Genomic DNA, 22766 nt, shown 5'->3' on the forward strand with positions numbered 1-22766 from the left:
AGAAAAGTCTAGGTAATCTCAAGCTCCTTGGATTACTATAGCCAAATTAAGGATTTAAATCAAAGTATTGCACCATTGGACTCTAATGATATGTTCATCAAAAGTCAAAGTGAGGAAACTTTAAGTCAACCATCTCTCCCTTATTGATTTTACATCAAACTCTTATTTTTGTTGCATTTGTCTATTTAAATCATAGTTAATTCTAGTTTGTTTCAAGTATTTCAAAACACCAAAACCCCCCATTTTATTTTTATTGTCATTTTACAAGTATTTTTACAAAGAGATTTTTCATAGAGTTATAAATTGAACCAGTCTCCGTGGATTCGATCCCTTTACCACTATACACTATTTTAGTGTGTAATATTTAGGGTTATTATTTGTGTTGGCCTCGACAACCACCAAATTTTTGATTTGGTGGTTGTTGAGTCCAACACAAATAATAACCCTAAATATTACACACTAAAATAGTGTATAGTGGTAAAGGGTTATGATTTGTGTTGGCCTCGACAACCACCAAATTTTTGGCGCCGTTGCCGGGGATTGGTTTTGATTTAATCAATTTGTTTCTCTATGCCTACATATCATTGTGAAGGTACTCTAATTTAAAACCCCGAAATTAAAAAAAAAAGTATGATTTGGAAATGAACAATCCTTGCACCGAAGACCAACTTTCTGAGCTAGCTCAGTTAGTTATGATGACTGAAAGTGACCAAAGTGTGCAATCCACACCTCTTCTTTGCGATTTTTGTGCCCAAAATGGACATCATTCTGACACGTGTCCATATTTACAAGGAGAATGGGAAGAAGTGCAAGATAAGGGAAGCTACTACCGGTCAAACCAATGGAGTTATGATAAGCCTCAACATGATCAATGGTAGGACAACAACCAAGTTTGGGAAAATAACCATTATCAAAACCCATACCAAACATGGGGAAATAACCAATACCAACCAACTCCACAGTTCCAAGAACCTTATCATTACCCTCCTCAACAAACTGAAACGCCAAACATGTCCTTAGAGGACATTGTGAAAAGCATTGCCACTTCTACCCAAATTTTCCAGGAAACAACTCAAGCTAGCCTCAAAAGCTTAGAGCAACAAATAACACAAATTGCTCAATCAATTAGTATAATGGAAGCTCAAGGAAAACTACCATCCGAAGAGAGCCCATTTCATAGCGCATGTTCCATTCCTTTGAAAGATGAGAAAAGTTTTGATGGCCCAAGAGTGTTATATGAAGAAGAGGAAGAAGAAGTAGAAGTGGAAGAAGTTGTCAAAGAAGAAGAAGAAATTAAGAAAGTTGTCAATGAAACTATAGAGGAAGTGTTAGGGGTTAATGAAAGAAAGGTTGAGCCACCCACTACCATTGAGAAACTAATTCCATTGGTAGACCAACCACAAGATCCAGAAGCGATAATTTTGTCATACTCTTCAAAGGATACGTATCCCAAGAAAGAAGACGCCCAACCGGTCACCTACTCAAAAACTATGTCAAAGAGGGAAGAGTTGGTCACCTTACTGAACAAGTACAAGAGAGAATATGGTTGGATGATTGCTATTATCAAAGGTCTAAATCTGGTATGGTTCTCCCGTAAAAAGAAAGTCAAATACAAGAAAAGAGTCCCAATGGAGGTGTGGAAATTAAAAAATGTAGACACGGGGCAAATTTGCAAGGTTAATGGACATCGATTGAAGCCATTCAATGAAGGTTTTGATTCAAATGTCCAAGATGTCATCCATTTGGACGCCCCAAAGTGTTAAAGTAAAGTTTGGAGGCGTCTCGCCAAAGACGTTAAAGAATGGCATTTTTGGAAAGCATTGTGTTTTTGTGTTTTTAATTTGAATAAATGAGTTTTAAAGATGATTTTGGGATTCAAAAGAGTTGTTTTTGAAGAAATCAAGAGTTTCTAGGTGTTTGGGGCCTTCCAAAGCAAGAACGGGTGAAAAAACGAAGAAAAATGAAGCGAAAATGAAGATCAGGATCAGTGGGTTGCGCCACCCGCATGCTGTTGCGCGGGTGGGTTGCACGGCCAGGTGTGATGAAGCGACATTGGCCCAAGACTTAACTGCAAGGTCTGCGCGACCCGCGTGCTACTCTGCGCGACCCGCGCACTGTACTGGGCAATTTGGGCTATTTTTGGCTATTATTTGACCAGGTGTTGACCAAAGGTTTTAATGAGATGACCTTTTGACTTTTCTTGACCAACATTGACCGAAATTGACCCTTGTTGACCCATAGAGTACAATGTTCAGATTCCCTTCTTCTTCATTTAACCATCTTGACCTCCCACTCCATTCCTCTCAAGCACGTAACCTTCCAGCACCCACCTCGCCGGGAAAATGCAAGATTGTCGGAGTTCTACCAGTTGTAATTTCACGAGACCACCGCCACAGACATCTCTCGTCATCCAATCCTCCGATTTAGGTCATTTTTGCCCTTACGTTAAGCATTGAGGACAATGTTTGTTCTTAAGCTTGGGGTGGGGTATTTCCTTTTACTTTTTTCATGCATTTTTTAATTAGGTTGCACAACATTTTAGTTTTAAGCTATTCTGCATTCAATTTTTTTTATAAAATTCAAAAAAGATTTTATTTTCTTCTTTTCCACTTTTTATTTTTGCATAATATTTAGCTTAGGGCATTAACATTCATGCATTTTTGTTGTCTATTTATTCTCACCTCCTTGGATGCCATGGAACAGGTTCATAGTTATTGTATCATTATTGGTCTAGGATCTTGTTGCTCTCTCACCCATCGAACCGAGACCACTAGCTGCAGTTTGGGATTTCATACTTGGGATCAGATGCTGGTAGCTTAAAGGGGTAAGTGATCATGGCTAGGTAGTTTTCATGAAGAATTATGCATACAATACTAATGACTGTAGGATATACTATAGCAATGGATGTCTTAGCCTTGCGGTCACTACCGCCGAGAGGATCACACTTGATCATGTTTGAACCATTAGGATGAAGCACTAGTGCTTGTCCCCGAGTAGAATCCATATCCGGTCTTTTTACATCACCATATCTTTTTGCGATTTTCTTAGGATTTTAGAGAAGTCTTTTAGTCCGCATGTGGACATTTTCATTATTTAAAAAAAAATCACAAGTTTGAAGAGGAGCTTACATTATATCTTTATGCTCCACACATGGTCATTTTCTCGCTTAGACCATTCGGATTATATTACTACCCTTTCGGTTCCACTTACACACTTTAGGAACCAAATTTTGAGTCAAAGGGTTATCTTGTTAAAAATTTCGATTGTTATTACATTACCTTCAAGTATGGTAACAAAAAAAAAAAGAAAAAAAAGGGGGCATGCAAATTCCCAGCTGCAGAAATCTGAGAAGAGTGACCGGTTCAATTATTGAACTAAATTTTCTAACATTTTGGTCACCTGGCGTTTGATATTCATTTATTTAGGTATGTTTTATTGTATATAGATCGAGTTGTTTTTCGCAAATTGGTGATGTTAGGGAGACTGTCGAGTTGGATACTACGGGAGGTTTGGGCTAACACCAAGTGAGCCGATTCCTACAACGGTGCCCGAGCGATTAAACCTAGTTATACATGAGAGAAACCGGAAAACGTGAGATCAGAGTGTAAATTTAAAGAAGAGCTCCACCCAAGCCCATCCAGCTGCTTTCTCCCTACTACAGATATTCTTCATTGTATGCATGTTCCATTGAGGTTGCGACGGCTCATCCCTCCTTACTCACCTAAAGGAGTTGTCCTGGCTGTGGTTTATGGTACCATTATCATCGGATGAAAAATTCGTGAGGTAATAGCAAGATCAATTATGACCATGTTGACTAACGGTGATCAGGTTCTGCGGCTCTATCCATTCTTTTTTACTTTCCTTAGGATAGTTCATCCCGAGTTCATTTTAGTCTTGTCTTACTTGAGGACAAGTAAGGTTTAAGCTTGGGGTGATTTGATAGTTTGTTTTGTTTACTTCTTTTTATAGTTTATTTTAGCATATTTCATTCATAATTTAGATAATTTCCATGCATATTTTCCTTTTTGTTATTTTATGACTATTTCGGGTACTTTCGAATCTTGTGAGCATGATTGCAGGTTTTCGGGTCTAGCGGAGCGGGAGTGTTTGGGACGTATGGAAAGCGATGGGATTTGGTAGACAAAAAGGATGTTAGGCTTGGTGATTGTGGAGATGATGCATGGAGCGAGCTTGATGATTATTTGAAGGCTTGGAGAGAAATAAACTTTAAATTTGTAAGATGCGGGAGTTTATTCAAGCGTGCGTAGATTATTAATCGGGCAAGTGCACGAGCTTTGGAGGATTTGGAGAGGTCAAATTGGGCTTAAAATGAAGAAAAACTTGAAGAAAATGGGCTAGGAGGTGATTGGATTCGATCTGGGCTAGTGGGATATGCTTTGGAGGCCCAAAATCTCAAAGAAGCCCATGTCAGGCACCACCCGCACAACCCACCCGCGCAGCAGCACGCGGGTCGCGTAAGGCTCTGTAGGGGTAATTTCGGAAATCCATTTGGAAGGCTATTTGAGGAAGGTTGGTGCCCATCTTTTGGAGACTCTTGGACATCCGATTTTTGGAGATTCTCTCTGGAGTTTTGAAGACTTTTGAAGGCCAAGAACACTTGAAGAACATCATATTTTTACCTCTTGATTCTTGCTTAATGTTTGGTACAATTTTCTCTAACTTTGTTTCTTTGAGTTTAGCCATGCTTGGCTAAACTAATCTTGGTTGACTTTTGGTTAATCCTTTGAACTTTTGTTGAATGTTGAAGAATCCATGAACATGTTCTTAAATCTTTATGGGAATGTTTTGTGTTTTAACATCTTATCACTACTTGTATGTTTTAGTTCATGAGTTTAAATGTGTTTGTGGTGATTAGTTGGCTAATTTCTTGATTAAGTAAAGGATCCTCAAATTAGCAAGCAACAAATGATCTTTGTGTTGTTTTTGCTTCACACAATCATAAAAACATTTCCTCCAACATGGTGGTGAAAGCATTTGACCCCTCTTGGATTTGGTGACTTTTTGGTTCTTAATGCTAGTTGACTTTCACTAATTACATGCTATTTGGAATTAGTGACTTTGACTAAGGAAATTGTTATGAGCTTCTCTAGCCATTTCAACAATTAAGAAAAGTCTAGGTAATCTCAAGCTCCTTGGATTACTATAGCCAAATTAAGGATTTAAATCAAAGTATTGCACCATTGGATTCTAATGATATGTTCATCAAAAGTCAAAGTGAGGAAACTTTAAGTCAACCATCTCTCCCTTATTGATTTTACATCAAACTCTTATTTTTGTTGCATTTGTCTATTTAAATCATAGTTAATTCTAGTTTGTTTCAAGTATTTCAAAACACCAAAACCCCCCATTTTGTTTTTATTGTCATTTTACAAGTATTTTTACAAAGAGATTTTTCATAGAGTTATAAATTGAACCAGTCTCCGTGGATTCGATCCCTTTACCACTATACACTATTTTAGTGTGTAATATTTAGGGTTATTATTTGTGTTGGCCTCGACAACCACCAGCCGCCGTGTACCACCACCGACCACCACAAGGGTGGTTGTTTGTGTGTGTGTGTGTCTGTTTAGTATAGTGTGTGTGTTTAATTCGTGAGTTCATTGTAAATTGTAAAAATTGGAATAATGAAAGGAAAATCAAACCACCACCGTGAGGTGGTGGCTGCCGCCACCGGCCGCCGTGTCGGGTGGCGGTGTGCTATGATGGTGTTTGGACTCGTTTGGATGATTGGCCAAGGGACTAAAACCCTAATGGGCCTTGTTATCCTAATGGGCCCAATGAAGCCAAATGGGCTTAGCGAAAACCCTAATGAGTCTAATGGACTCTAATTGACCCCATAAAACCCTAATGGGCTCAATGATATTTTAGTGGGCTTAATAGGCCCAATAAAGCCCTAATTGATCTAAAAGTCCAACAAATTAATTAATGGACTAGTATTGGGTTGGTAACCCTAATTAGGGTTTGGAAAACCCTAATGCCATGAAACCCTAATTTTGGGGAATTAATCGAGACACACGAGAATTATTTAATAACTTGAGATATTAAATAATAAACTTTGGCAAAGATTAATCTAAACGATAATGGACTTAATGGATTATGTCCTTAATGGGCTAAGTAGGAAACTTAACCCTAATCATCATTTTATGTGAAACCCTAATTTCACTTGGGTTTATTGTTGGGCCTTGAGGGTTGGGTAATTAATGGGTCATCCAAAGTTAAGCAAATAAACTAGAATAATTTAATGGGCCTGGGGTAAGGCCCATGTAAGGGGCTTGGGCCCAATTTGGAAAATTGGGCCATAGACGGGCCATAGTTTGTGCCTTAATGATTATATGATGTTGGGCCTTAGAATGAGACCATGTATAGGCCTAGGCCCAATTTGGAAATTGGGCCATGTGTTAGGCTTTGATTTCTAATTGACTTTGGGCCTATGGATTGGGCTTTGGGCTTGAATAAGCCAAGTTAGGGGTAATGTAGTAATTACCCAAAGAATATACTTATGGTTATGTATTGGGACCCAATTATTAATTGGGTGTTATTTTGGTGTTGACAGTTCGGGAATCTGTCAGCCAACAGCTGGGGTCGAGTCTGCGGGACTTCAACAGTATGGGATTGTGTCTATGGGAATTCAGCAATGTGAGGTGAGTTACCTTCCAGTAGCGGTGGGTCTACGGTCACAATGCCGGCCCACCAGTAGGAGTTGTATGTTAGATGATTGTCTTTGTGATATCATCTAGGTTTGCTACTACCGGATATGTTATATGTGATAGTGGTAGTAGGAGGGGAATAGTCCCCAAGGTCGGTTGTTAGGACCGAAGGGTAGGTCAGACACCCCAGATATGTCTGACAGTATGTGATGATATGTTTATATGCTGGCATGATATGTTATATGTGATATTGGTCGTAGGAGGGGAATAATCCCCAAGTTTGGTTGTTAGGACCGAAGGGTAGTTCAGACACCCCAGATATGTCTGATGATCTGTTACGTTATGATATGTGATAGTAGTAGTATGGGTGAAATAGTCCCCGAGGTTCGGTCGTTAGGACCGAAGGGTAGTCAGCACCCCAGAATGGCTTGACATGGGTAGTCAACACCCCAGAATGGCTTAACACGGGTAGGTCGGCGCCCCAGAATAGCCGTACCGGGTAGGTCGGGCACCCCAGAAATGCCTGACAATATGTATGCTATGTGATTGTATGGAATGTGGTATGATGGGGGAACTCACTAAGCTTTGTGCTTACGGTTTTCAGTTTTGGTTTCAGGTACTTCGTTTTCAAAGGAAAGAAGCTGGCTCGATCGCAGCGCATCACACTATGGTTTTCCGCACATGAGATCTTTGGGATTACACTCTGATATTGTTTTATGATAACATGTTTGATTATTTCTACTTTGGTTTTGACATGACATGGTATTACATATGTTTTATTACACTGTTGGTTTTATAATGACGTATTTAAAAATGAATTTTTTGGCCTGTATTTTTGGGATGTTACACATACATTGGTATTGACTATTGTTTTTGGTTAATTTTTAAGCAAGAAAGATGTCGAACTCGAAAGCGAAAGGACCATCCGGTGTGAAGCCAACTAAATTCATTACACCACAGGTTATGAAACGTAACAGGATCTCAGTTGCAAAATTCATAAACATACAATTACAAGATGAAGAAATCGACTTCCCAATACCAACAACCACATACAAAGCACCTATAACATCTACCAACAAAACCCCTATACCTAAATCATTAACATCAACCATGACTACCACTTCCTCGGCATCACTTACAACATCCACACCGTCCTTAGAAAATACATCTAAAACTTCAGAAACTAGAACAATACAATCCTCAACACTTACATCAATAACCAAAACTTCAGCACCTACATCATCTAAACCATCCTCAACACCGAAACCCACTACCACATCATCAACACCTATATCTACTACCACAACCTCAAAACCTGCATCTACACTACCATACTCCACAACTACAGTAACTACCACATCATCAACATATACATCTATCCCAACACCTACCCAAGAATATACCCCAACAACAACACCTATCCTAGAATCTACCCCATCACCAACACAACCAACCATGAGTGGATCTGTAGTGGAAAGTATAGAAGGTGAAAACAATTCCTCTGAAGATTGTGGACCAGATGTACATTTAACTATTCATATTTGGAAAAAAAACGTGAGTTACCAATCAAATCTTAATTACAACCTTTTCTATGTATAACCTTTTGGTTTACACATACATATCAATTCATAACTTAACACATCACATGATTACTTGCAGGCTAATGCCACTAGGCCCTTGTGTACACTTTATTAGTCGGTCCTTTTTACAAAGAGTAGATCCAGAAGGGTTCGCTTGGGGAAAAGTAAGCAAAGAAATGCACGAATTATATTGGGAGGAGTTTCAGGTAATTAACTATATGTGATAAATTGTTGTTTGGTAAACTTTTACACTTAAGCTTATGTATATATTTTTGATGTGTAGAGAAAATGTTGTTGGGATGAAACAATAGACTCACTAGTGAGGCAAGCTTGGGCGAGGAAAGCGGCACAAAGTTATGGTCAATATCTCTTCAACATGCGGAGCCCAAAAAGAAACAAACACGACTTTAAACCAGCTTATATTCCACACGAAGTCTGGAACTCCTGACAACTAAAATGGAATACAAAAGAATACAAGCTAAAATATGGGCAGAACAAGAAAATAGACGTAACGGTGTGGCTGATGGAGTAGAAAAACCTACACATAACGATGGATCTGCAAGTCATTTGAAGATAGCTTCTGATTTGGTAATTTTTTACTGGTATATCGTATCAATGTTTATATATGTTTATCTATATATTTGACAATTTATATGGTATTTATGCAGAAGAGGAAATTAGGACGTGATCCACCCCATAATGAATTGTTCCTGTATACACACACGAAGAATCACGATGAAGTCACTTTCACAAATGAAAAAGATAGACAAATTCATGTAATATTATTTCAGTGTTAAAATTTTATATTGTAACTAGTCCATAATATCATTTATAAATTTGATATCTTTTAACTTATATTTTTTTTGTAGGAGACCTATACAGAAAAACGAGAAGAGTTGGAAGCTGAAGGTGTTGATTTGAAGAGGACAAACTATTTTATGTTGTTGGTGGTGGTCATGATAAAAAAAAGACTTTATGGATTAGACTCTTTTGCAAAGGCAGTTCCCAATAGGAACTGTAAAACGAATGTATCTTACATTCCGGAAAAAAAATGATGAAATAGATGAAATGAGAGAGCTTGTTGCTAAACAAAAACAACAAAACGAAGAGCTTAAAGAAATGATGAACGCCCAACAAGAAGAAAACAACGCAAAGGTCGAGAATCTTGAAAAACAACTTCAAACAACATTGGATTTTATTAATGTCTTTACAAATAAACAACAATAGTAGGTCATAAAGTGTTGATATATGTTTATTGTAAAGTATTTATTTTAGATTACCAACTTTCCTTTTTCCATATAGTAAATAATATTTGTATTATTTTATGATATAATGTTATTTGATTTTTTTGTTATTTTTGTTTTTCATATATTACTACAAAATAATTTGGATCTAATTTAAAAATCAATTATCCATCGGTCCATATGGAATCTGGTATTTAATATACACCACGAAAATTGCTAAGGATTTATGACCACAAAATTTGCTATGAAGTCATCAAACAGAATTTGCTAGGGATTCAACACGACGGAATTTGCTACGAAATCACCACCACGGAATTTGCTACGGAATGACTACCACAGAATTTACTAGGGAATGACCACCACGGAATTTGCTAGGGATTCACCACCACAGAATTTGCTAGGGAATCACCGCCACGGAATTTGCTAGGAAATCACCACCACAAAATTTACTAGGGAATGACCACCACAAAATTTACTAGGGATTCACCACCACGAAATTTGCTAAGGAATCACCAGCACGTAATTTGTGATGGAATAACTACCACGAATTGTGTGATGAAATCCTACTACGGAATACACGACTGAATACCATCTACCACGGTTTTCATTCCGTTGTCACATTTGTGACCGACTTATCGTTTCCGTTGCAAACCCTCGCTTCGAAGTTTTTAGGGACGGAAATGATCCGTTGCAAATTCCATAGAAAATCATATTTTGCAATGGAATTTCAGTTTTTCGCAACGGATTCCTTCCGTAGCAAAATCGCGTTTTTCTTGTAGTGAGTAGACTGTAGGCTCGGGAGAGCGGTCCATGCATATTGTAGGCCTTATGAGGCAGTCCAGGCACACTGACGACTTATGCTTGGATGCATTGTGTTTATATTTGTTGTGTGTATGTGGTATTTTGGGGAACTCACTAAGCTTTGGCTTATAGTTGTGGATTTTAATGTTTCAGGTACTTTTGAGGATCGAGGGAAAGCGAATGCATGATCACTCACATCATCCCATGGACTTTTATGTATTGAGAGATGTACTGATACTCTGATTTGTCTTGATGTTTTGGAAAACAATGCTGGATTAACTTATAATTTTATGAAAATGGTTTTGAAAATCAAAATTTTTCTTATGGTTTTTGGCATAATGCTCTTTTCTTCATTAAGAGCATCAAATTCCAAAACTTCATATCTGGTCCTTTTCATTGACTTAGTGGATAAAATTTCCATCTTTACCCATTAAGACATCACTACAAAACAAGATTTATAACCCTAAGTCCATTAAGCCATGACAATGACCAAAACTCGTGCATGGTTCAAATGAAACCATGACTAAACACCTTATTCATCAGATTAAGCCTAAAAATGGTCACCAAGCAAGTCTAAGGTTATGGAGTTACTCAAAACTCCAAGAACATACCTTCAAAGGATTAAAAGGACCTTAAGGCATGAAAATGAGTAGCAAGAATGATAAAGGTGGAAGCTTTATACCTTTCAAAGCTCCGCAAGAAGTAGGAGATGCAAGATATGAAGTAGATACCGACTTTCAACCAACAGGCACACCACCTTTTTCTCTCAAGATGAATTTCAAGGCATAAAACTTCAAGATCATCAAAAAAATATCAAGAGCACTCAAGTGAGGGATATGATTTCATCAAGTAACGGGTGGAGGCTGAAGAGGATGCCCTGATCCATGAGATAGTGCCTTTAAATATGGAAGAAATCTTAAAAATCTTGGGGTTAGGCTGCAACAACTGTCACGCCATGGCCACCAACCATCAACTCACCACGTCGTGACATAAGACTTTTTCCCCAAAACCTTATTCCTGACATCCTTAAGTCTTTGACTGGTTGAAACGGAAAAACAGGTGACACTCTATATTTGATGCTTCGCAATCACAAATTATTTAATCCTTAGAAAGGTAATATGAGAAGTGGTAAACATGATATGCCCCTACCATTTTGATGTCTTGGTAGTCGTTATGCCTGGCCATTTTTAGGCGACCCTATAACGCATCAAACTTTATAATGTTCAATGTATTATGGATGACTTAAAACGGTAACGTAAGGTGTGAGATGGTAGAATGGTGAATGTACGACAATGGTTGAAGTGGTGGGTCTACAAATAGCTATATCAAATTAAATAGATAATAATTTTAATTTAAAAAAATCATATAAAAATAACAATGTCATTTTGTATTAGCAAGGACCAATATCGAAAAAAGCAAAATCGGCGATATATCTTGAAATTTTTCACAAGAATTAAACCAAACTTGTGATTTTAGGTAAAGCAATAATTTACTAAAACACAAAGACATGCTTGCTATTAAACAAAACTAGAAGAAGAAAATTAATTTTTAAAATAATGTAGATAAATTGAAAGAGACTTGCAAATGAAGTACTAAAACACAAAGACATGCTTGCTATTAAACAAAACTAGAAGAAGAAAATTAATTTTTAAAATAATGTAGATAAATTGAAAGAGACTTGCAAATGAAGGGTATAAATGACTTTTACTTGAAGGGTTAATTTCGATGGAGTGCATCTTTCTTACCTACCACACCCAAACAAGGCTTAACTTCAAACACCTCCCTGATCAACTCCAACACTACAAACCTTATCTAAAAAACCTGGATGTTTTTTGACGTTGTATATCAGTATATGTAGATATTTCGATTAGTGTATTAAAAACTTTTAATTTTATTTTTTTAGAAAAGTGATAATTAATTTTTTATTAAATAATAATATTTTATTTCTCCATGATGCATACTTTTTTATATCTTTTTAATTGATCTTTCTTTCTATGCATTGTTTATTTTACTTCGATTACCCCATCAATATCCATTTTGATCTTAAATCGTTTTCAACTAAAAAAAACTTTTAAAGCACATCCCAATTTTACCACCGTTTGTTGGCATCTCATATCCATCATTTTTCACTTTTATTATCATTTGTTGACATCTCATAGACAATAATATAATATATATACAACATGATAACGATAAGACTATATAAAAACTTGTTTCGTTCTTGAATTAATTATCCGTCTTTTTAGTTAGTAGTCTATAAAAATCCCAGAAGGTGGGTTCCACGCCACAAAATCAATTAAAATCCCCCCATTGCGTACATTAAAGTCAAAATTGCTTATTCTCCAATCATATATATATATATATATATATATATATATATATATATATATATATATATATATATATATATATATATATATATATATATAGTTTGTGGAACATTAAATTAGACGAAGTGTAGTTTTATAGATACTCTAACTTCATATTTCATGAGTATACTGTATACTACACGACAGAGTTTCTTAAAGTGTATACATTGAATAGTTTGTTGTTATAATTTATACATTCATTGTCTTTTTATACTAAACGAAAAGTACATTGAAGATGATGAATTGATTATGTATATGAAAATAGTTTTATTAAAGATAACAGAAATCGAATGGAGTACCATAAAAATGCAAGATTTCTTTACTTCCTTATATATTTAAATAAAATAATCATAATTATAATATAAGCACATAAGTTTTATATAAAAAAAAAAGGTAAACAGTTGGCTACTCGTTTTGATTTTAAAGTAGTTGATTTGACAATGGATAGACATCTTATTTATCAAGCTTTTTCTCAACGATAAAGACGAATTAAATAAAGTAAATCATTTATTGTCATTGAATAATTTTCTAGATTAAATTAAAGTATATATATGACTTGTATATTATGCAATTAAATTTGTATGTTCATTAGTAACTGGGATCCGAAATGCGGCTAACCAAAATGCAACAAATACGTGTTTTTCATTGACTACACATATTAGAGATTAGACCAATGCTTTTGACTATTTTGGTACTTAACTACGCATTTCTATTTCTAGTTTGAAAAAAAAAATCAAATGTATGATCATGGGTTCGAAAACTTTTTGAAGGAACTAATAACTATAATTAATTGTTCTTAAATATTACTACAAAATAAGATAACAAGATACAAAATGAAATATGATTTTGTGATTTACGAGTAAGATAGATCGATAATGTTAGACTTACAAATGATCGGTTAATGTTAACCTGATTATTGACTAGATGTCATTTTATACCTCTTTTCACTAAACATGACACATTCATCTTCAACGTTTTCATACATGGTCTACTCTAAGCAATTAAATTCTGAACACAAACATCTTTTTTTTCTTCACATGTGTACGTAGTTTAAGCTCGATCATAACTTGGTTAAGTGGACCCCAAATGTGTCAGAGTGTACGTACTAATCTTGTTCAAAACCGGTTTGCTTCCAAATCGCATTTCTAACCCTACTCAAATCTCTGCCTTTTAGTGTTCTTCCAAGACCTTCATGAACAGAAAATGAAGCAATCCTAGTTCTTGCTAAATACTCATGGGGAGGCAACCTTTCATCATCTTCATCATCATCATCATCAACATCGAACCCCACATGATCATGATCATAATCATTCTCTCTCCTCCCATGATCATCATGCTTGTACTCATCTCTTAAAATCTTTGACCAGTCCGGTACATTGACCGGCAATGACTTTGCCGTCTCCATGGGTACTTTTCTTTGATGATGAGTTTTCAATGGAAACTTTGATCTTCGTGAGATGAGGTTTTGAGGCTCGTTTGCATGATCTTCAACTCCGGTGCTCCACAGGTCGGATTCGTTCATCTCAAAACCCTCGGAATCAACTCCATTGATTCTCCGGTCACCACCACCACCACCGAGATAAAGGAATTTTGGCCTTTGATCATGGTGGTGGTGGTGGAATTTTCTTGTTGCCATTTCAGAGAAAATTGTTAGAAGAATTAATCTAAAAAAGATGGTGTTGTTTCTTTATGTTTTCTGGGAAAAAATAGTGGGTATGAAAGATTGATTGGTTGGCCTTAGGTGGTTGTTGATGGGTCAGCCAATCTATATATATAATGGTGTGATGGATAAGCCTTGTGTTTGGTTTTGTAAATACCGTTATATTATGAGGGCTGATATGAAAATATATATTGGAACTTACATTAATCATCCTGATAGTTTTGTTATAGTTACATATAATACCACTATTGGAATTCATGACATGCAACTTTGACTCAAGCCCTATATGAACAACTTTGACATTGTGATTCTTCAAATTAAACGAATGGAAATTATGAGAAAATGACAACACAAGTTTTTTCTTTAGTAAGTTATTTCTCGTGTTTGTTTGTACTATTTTGTTATTTTTTATTAGTGATATTATTACTGATTAAGAACAATGATTATAAAAGAATTGAACACATGCATTTTATGTACTGTTTTTAGGTGGTTTGTTGGATGATGAAATCTTATCCCTATGGTATGGTGGAGCCTATACTTATACATTGTGTCATCATTCTTGTTGTGATGTTACATTCATATTGTCTTATAAAATCAAAGTACATGATGGGAAATAAAAAAGAAAAAACAAGTTTTCTATTTCAATAAGAGAGAGTTGTAAACTTTGAACTTTAAGAGGAATATTGGTCTCTTAAAAAAATAGAGTTTATAAGTGGGTATTATGTAGTTATACTAAACCACAGGGGGTGAAGTAGCATAAGTGCATAATTGATCAAATAAAAAAAATTTGTGTAGCATTTTATTTTCAGATCACATAGAAGGATGTGATGTTATGGTGGGGAGGAATAGTGTAGACGTGTGTCTTCAGCTTACGGTGGACCCTTTATGGTGATCAATAATGGAGAGCTTGGATCGACTAAATTATGCTATAAATTGGAAGTGACCTCATTATTGGTCCCACTTATCTTTAAATTATTCCGTCTGTCTGATATTTTTATTTTATGAAACCAAATTATGGGTTGTATGTGTTCTCCGAGTCGACAGAATGGGTAAGGTGAGGAGGAGGTGAGGGCGGGAACACTGCTTTATTGTGGTTTGGGCCGGTTTTGGAGATGTGTGAGGTGTATGATCGTACAAGATCTGTGTCATTTAGAGGGTCTGGATTAGTAACAAATTAATCAGATCAATGATAATTTTGTTTTGATTATTTTTTAATAATTATTGAGTTATCGTAGCATTAATGATTTTTGCTTATATAAAAATATATTTAGATGTCTTTTGTCACTTTTTGCAAATGACTTTTAAAATCAATGAGCCAATTGTGGTGATGTAAAAAAAACAATAAAAATGAATAAGTATTCAACCCTCATCTTTCTCTTTCTCCTCTCTCTTTTATATATTTGTACTTCTTAATAGAGAAAAAAAAAACAGCTGTTGAATGGGTCAGAATGAGTGTGGGATGAAATGGGATAAGAGGGAAAAAAGAATTATTGTTACGCTCTTCTTAAATATAAGCGTACATTATATTTTATCCTTAAAACCAACTTCAGTGATGAAGTTGCTACATTAAGGAATATGCTTTTGTTGACTTGTACTTTATACAATAAAATCTAATATCTTAATGCAAAATCTAATTCACCACAAATCAATTAATAAGAAAAGAAGTGGGGCTACTCTAAAAAATAACCAAAATTTGAACTGCAGTGTCATAAATTTACAATTTATAAAAACTATAATGAAATAATGGTTTATTTTGTAAAATATATGAATTATGAAATCAATTTGTTGTTTTGTGCAACTGATCCGCAAACATTATCATGTTAGTAATAAACTAGTAAATATTGCCTTCCAACGATTTGAATTAACTACAAGTTTAATAGGATTGAATAATTAAAAAGAAAATTGCATATTAATGATTTAACTAAATAAAATAAATATATCGAATAATAAAATGAGTTAAAATAATATAAATAACTGATTTAATAAATATAAAAAATACTAATAATTTAAACTAGTTTGTATGGGAATTTTTCGTATAAAAAAATTTGTTGCTAATAGCTAATTAATGATTATTGATTATATTTGTATTATTATTTATATTATTTTGATTTGATAGCTGCATTATACATATGTTTTAGCTAGTTTATTAATAAACATGAGCCACGATTGCATGGATGAAACATTAGGAAATATATATATTAGTTCCTTGATAATCCCATGTTTATGGAAATTTAAACCCTCAACATTTAGGTTATTACAGTTTCACCCTTTGAAGATATTGTTAATAACAAAAACTAATTTTTTTAGAATAGCTAACATTCACCACACTATTTTATTCCAAAACTACATTTTTATCTACAACAAAACTTGTATCCACAACCTATGGTAGGAAATGCACATTTCATCGACACGTACTAAATACACTACGAATCCTTTGATAACAACAAAAACTAATAACACTCTAAAATACAAATATATAATTATCATTGATAATTTATATTGTCATGACAGCATAAATAAATTTGCATTTAAAGCTTTGCATTTTTATCTATCAAATTTAATGAAAATATTTGTTAATAATATACTTATACTATCATAATTCATAAAAAACTAAATTTTTTTTTATTTAAATTTAGTTTAAGAAGGATTCATGTGATTTTATCAGGTTGTTATTATATCTCATTTTTGTTCAAATGTATCTAATTATCTTAGGTAATTTAATGTAAATTAGATACAACTATAATGATCTTACCTTCTCTTTGAATGTGAGCAAAATGTCTAATTATGAAAGTCTATATGTCAAACTCTATATGAAAATTTTTTAACCAAAATCTGAAATCTAAAAAGCCTATGGATCAAACCTGACAATATACGAAAGATTTCTGCCAATATATAAAAGTCTTAGGGTTAAAGGCTAAAACACAAAAAAGGTATGGACCAAACTTATTAATATAGAAAAGTGTTGTTGCAAAGTTTGAAAGCCAAATAATATACTATTCATCATTGCAATTGTAATTAGTATATATAATAATAATAATGAACTAATAAAAAAGATTAATAAAGCATAAACATATATTTTATATATCTTTCTGTTTTCACAATTGTAAACTATATAAAAGTATTGTGATATTTTTATTAAGCGAGGTTAAATATCCTCTTACTAAATTGCGAATTTCCTGGATAAAAATTAATACAGATGTAATATTTTTCGCCTTGAAGGATAACATCAAAACATGCGCTGCAATTTTTTTTGTTTGATATTTTTGACTGTAGTTAATCTAATTTATTTTCTAATAGAAATTGAAATTGAGACGTAATAAATTCAAACTTAGATCTTATCCACTTACACCAACCCTTAGGTTCACCGACGAGTTAAACGAGCACCGGAGAAGCCGGATCAACTTTCTTTCTTTTTTTTTTTTTTTTAAATATTAGTTAACATAAACGAAAAAATAAACTTTTTTTCTTTTCTAAATTTTACATAAGAGTATAATTCATTGATATCAAATTATGGGTTAATCATATGACCAAAATGGTATAATACATTTTTGTGTAATATTTCGTTATGATTGATCATTAGCAATTTAGCACAAAAAAAGTACCATACAGTAGCGGTTTTACTATGGTGTTTCGTAGTGGCACCGATAATATTTGATTTTTCCAGTGAAGTGTAAAAGTTTTTAAATTTTTTTGAGTTTTTTTCTCCTATCATGACACTATTAAGATTATAAAATCATACGTCCGTTCTTGTATTATATTTTATTTTTAAACTAGGTGGTTGATTAAAAAAATTAAATATTAAAATATAAACATTAAGTATTTTTTTAAATACAATTTTGAAATAAGGAAAAAAACATATTAATTACAATTATCATCATATTTATTACGTTTGACACTTTGCATATATAAATATATAAGTATTATGTAACTTTTTTATTTTAAAAATTAGAAAACCCTAGAAATTGACATGTGGATATTATTTATTTCAAAAATATCATAAAATAACAAGTGTCAAAACTCATGAAAAATTGACATATAACAAAATGGATCTTCATTTATTATAATTACTAGTTTATAACCCGTGAGAACCACGGTTATAAAATTAATTAAACTTTTATATTAAAAAATCAAAATTATTAATCAATTATTTTAAATAAACTATTACTTAAGAGATATTTTTTAGTTACAGAGAATTATAATTGTTGATTTAAACAAATATGTGAAGTTATATCACCTTATAATCTGTATTGATTTGTTTTATTTTTTAACTTAATGTTATTAATTTAATATAATTAGAATGAAAAATTTTAAAATTTGAAATTTAAAATGGAGAATCAATTATTAATTTAATGTAATTAGAGTGGAAAATTTAAAATTTGAAGTTTGAAATTGATAATTAATAATTTGACAAGTGGCATGATATATTACATATAGTTATTAATGAGAAATTCTAATAGTATGACACTTGTCAATAGGAGAATAAATCTATTCTTTTATTAGAATAAAAAGAAAAGATATAAATAATTACATAGGGTTAAAAGGGTTGATATTAGACTCATAGAAAACAGCAAATATTATAACATAAACTACCACTTTCTATAAATAAACTTACGAAAATGACTATCTTTTCCCAAGAAAGCCAAAATTACTTTCATGTTTGAATATATCAATTTTCGAACATGTTTTTTCTAACAAAAAATATGTTCGAAATCTGTTTTTCTTAACAAAATTTAAATATTGGAATTTATTTAAAAAAAATATGTTCGAAATCTGTTTTTCTTAACAAAATTTAAATATTGGAATTTATTTTGACAAAAGCAAGTAAGCAACCTTGAAATTTTGGAACTTGACAAAAACTTTTCTACGTGCGCTGCTTGGCCCGTTTCCGATCTTGACTATGGTGGGTTTCATGTAGTAGACACACGTTCGTTTTCATTCCTTTTGGTTTTATGACAACTTGAAGCTAAACTACCTAATATTTTTTATGAACACAAGTTTAATATGATGCTATATATTTATTAATGAAGGAAAAAAAAATATTGATATGATTTTCAAACTTGTCCTTAAGTTCATATGAGTTTTGAACACCTATTTATGAGTTTCGAACTCGTTTTTGTGGGTAGTATAATTTCTCAAAGTAGGTCATATATGTTTTTAGGACCTACATACCAATTAACATAAGATGATAAGAGTAAATATCTGCTTCAAGTTTCAAACATATTCTTTTTATGAGTTTAGAACATGTTTCTCCGTGTGTATGGGTTTTGAACAAGAACAATATGTTATTTGTTTGTATAATTTCAAAAAATCAGGCAGATAAGTCCAAAAATATGTCATATACACTCTTTTAAAGACATATATAACAATTAATTAACGAAAGGTAGTATAAAATAGTTTTGAACATATTCTTTCCTATGAGTTTTGAATATGTTCTTCATTGTTTATGAGTTTCAAATTTAAAAATATACTTTTTGTGTATACTTCCAAAAAAACCTGATAAATAGAAGAAAAACTTACATCCATTGTGTTAATCATTTGACTATAAGATGTTTCCAAAGAAATAAGAAAAAAAAGTTATAAACGAAATTATCGGAATTGTTTGTGGTTTGTGAAAGTCCTAATGCTTTAAATAGGTGGTCAACAAAATTTAAGTTCAAAAATAATAATAGAGTTTGCGTATATGAAGGCTACTTTGCTTTTTTTATTTCAAAAAAAATATATGCAATACGTATTTATAAAATAATATCATTTTATAGAACAAATTTATGAAATTCATCTTGCAAAATGGATGATTATTATTTAATACTAAAAAAAGATTATTATTTGGTTATAACTATTAGTGGTGAGAGTAAGCGGGGTATCCGGCCTAATTAAAGTGATCACACTGATTCTTGTCGCACACTGCGATATGTGATGTGTCACAGCGGTGGTATCGTGAACACGACACCGCCCAATTGTGGGATGTGCAGTAAAGCCACCACATAAGTGTTGGATTAGTGTCTAAGTCCATAACTATTTTGGTATGTACTTGACCCGATTATGAGCATGGTCCTTTTGGATTGCCTTCACCATAACAATATGTATGATAAATTAAGGAAAGAAAGGTTTAAATATGTTTTATTAATATATTATGAGAATAATATATTAAAGGAGAAATCATATTGTTTAATTAATATTAGTCAATAATTAATTAAGAATTAATTTTGTGGCTAAAAGAGATTAATTAAATTTAGGGGACTGGACTGCAATTATTGGATAATTGAGTTACTGGGCTAAGGAATGCTAAAGGAATAAGGGGTGAACGAAATTATGATGGAAGCCCATCATATTTTCGTCCATAGCCTTATCCAGAAGGTTCCATGGGCTGCTTAGAGTTTAAGCTGTCCATTAGGGTTTTGACTGAAACCCTAGCAGCCCACACAAGTATATAAAGGACCCCTTAGGCTCCAAAAACGTGGACAACTGATTCTCTAGGGTTTCTAGTCGTTTTTTGGGCAACCTCCTTTCTTCTCCTCTTCATCCAAGTTGTATATGGTGTTTGTGACTCCATTAGAGGTGCAACACTTGAGGCACTAAGTTTTCTAAAGCCAAACCAAGCAAGGAATTGATTGTTATTGCTATATAATAATCAAAGGTAATTCTCTAAACCCTAATTCAGATTATGATATGTTAGATCTAAGTTTATTAGTCTTGGATTCAAAGCATGTACAATAGAGAAACCTAGATCCAAGCATTAGGGTTTGTATGAGCACATAGGATTGTTCTTATGCATAAAACCCATCAGTGGTATCAGAGACTTAATTGGTTTCAGTTGTATGTGATGCTTAACTGTTTTGTTTGCTGAAAATCGAGTTTTTGGCCTCTGCCCGACTCAACTCAGCGAGTCAGTATCTGGACTCGGCGAGTCAGTTCGTCAGGCAGAGGGTATTTCGGGATTTAGCTGCTGTTTTGACTTAGATTTGATGCTTAATTCGTTTTTTGAAGTTAAAATCCGATTTTTATCTTAAATTAATGATTATCCTTGCCAAAACAATAGATAATTTCAAATCTTTTAAATATTGGTTGTTTATATGATAAATATGGATTATTTTAAATTATTTGGTAATTATCTAGTGACTAAAATAAGATTAGGTCAAATATAGATAATTATGAAATTAACTGTTTAATTTGAATTATTTGTTATTTGATCCCTAATGTTTTGAAATGTTTCAAAACTTACCCTCAAGTTTTGGAATTTAAAATTTGACTAAAAGTTTAATTTTGAAATGTTCAATTCTAAAACCCTAGTAATTTGAAAAGTTCAAATCACACCCTTATGGTTTTATTAAATGATTAAAAGTGATTTAATAAACCCATAAAGTTTTGGTTTACATTTAATTAAATTAAAAGTATAATTTACTAAATTAAACCACCTAGTATTTTAAAAGTGTAAAATACACCCTATACTATATATAACATTAAAAGTCTAGTATTATATATGTATGAGTAAACAGTCAGTCTTACCGTTAGTAGGCCTCATTCACGAAGCTGGTCTTTAAGGGGTGTTTAAGGAAATTGCCTATAAAATGGCGATTGAATGGGTATCCACTCTTACCCACCGCACTCTTGACTAGCGGAGGGTCGTTAGCCGAACGGGTAGGATATGACAGAAATCTTCCATTATAAGTATAATGAAGTACAAAGTAACTAAATGCTTTTTCAAATTCCCAAATCATAGTTACTTAAGGAAAAATGTGAAATTGTATGTTAATCCATAGAATTACACTTCGTACCCATGTCAAACGTTAGTGGAGCGTGTGTGGTTAACCGACACACTAATTTGGGTATGAAATTGGTAGCGAAGGGTGACTCGATGTTTGTCATAGATCAATGGAGCGTGTGTGGCTAACCCGCACATTGATTAGGTGATTGTAGCATTGGGTGCACCACGTGATTCGTATGGTTATTCACACCTTATTTGTGATCCTCGGCATCCCAGTCACAAATAGTAGGGGATAATCGAGATTAAACATGCCATTGAAAAGTTCAATGAATCTCAAAAGATCTAGGAGTTTCAATTCATTTAAAACTTAATCTTCCTTTTCGTTTTTCATGGTTGAAATTGGTAAATCGTCATTTACCTACCTTCAAATTTTCTGCAACTAGATTACGGCATCCCTCTTCTAGGTTGTAGAGTATTGTGTTGGATCCTAGCCTTAATAACTCATTTGGGTGTTTTATTAAGGACTCTAATCAACTTAACTTGAACTTTCTCCCATTTTGTAGATGTCTAGTTCTGACAATCATGGTCTTCCTAAATCCCATGGAACAAGTTTTCCAAATGAAGATGACGTTCCGAGATACGATCAAGGAAATGAGAGTCATGCTTCACTTCCTCCACCTCCTCCAATTGTTCTCCCTAACCCACAAGTTCAAAGGCTTGAAAAGTTCAAGCTCACTCAAGC

General features: G+C 33.4%; 1 protein-coding gene across 1 annotated transcript; it reads right to left on the reverse strand.

Moving 5' to 3' along the window:
* Positions 1 to 13489: 13489 nt before the first annotated feature.
* Positions 13490 to 14414, reverse strand: LOC145088216 (protein S40-4-like). The gene has a single exon (XM_079026465.1). The coding sequence runs from the start codon at positions 14296 to 14298 to the stop codon at positions 13768 to 13770; it is 531 nt and encodes a 176-aa protein (XP_078882591.1). The 5' UTR covers positions 14299 to 14414; the 3' UTR covers positions 13490 to 13767.
* Between the last annotated feature and the right edge of the window lie 8352 nt (positions 14415 to 22766).

The sequence above is a fragment of the Lactuca serriola genome, chromosome 2, assembly GCF_051521515.1.
Source record: "Lactuca serriola cultivar US96UC23 chromosome 2, Lser_US96UC23_V15, whole genome shotgun sequence".
NCBI classification, from domain to species: domain Eukaryota; kingdom Viridiplantae; phylum Streptophyta; class Magnoliopsida; order Asterales; family Asteraceae; genus Lactuca; species Lactuca serriola.

Coding starts and splice junctions, on each gene's coding strand:
- LOC145088216 (XM_079026465.1), bottom strand. CDS start 14,298: ATGGCAACAAGAAAATTCCACCACCACCACCATGATCAAAGGCCAAAA.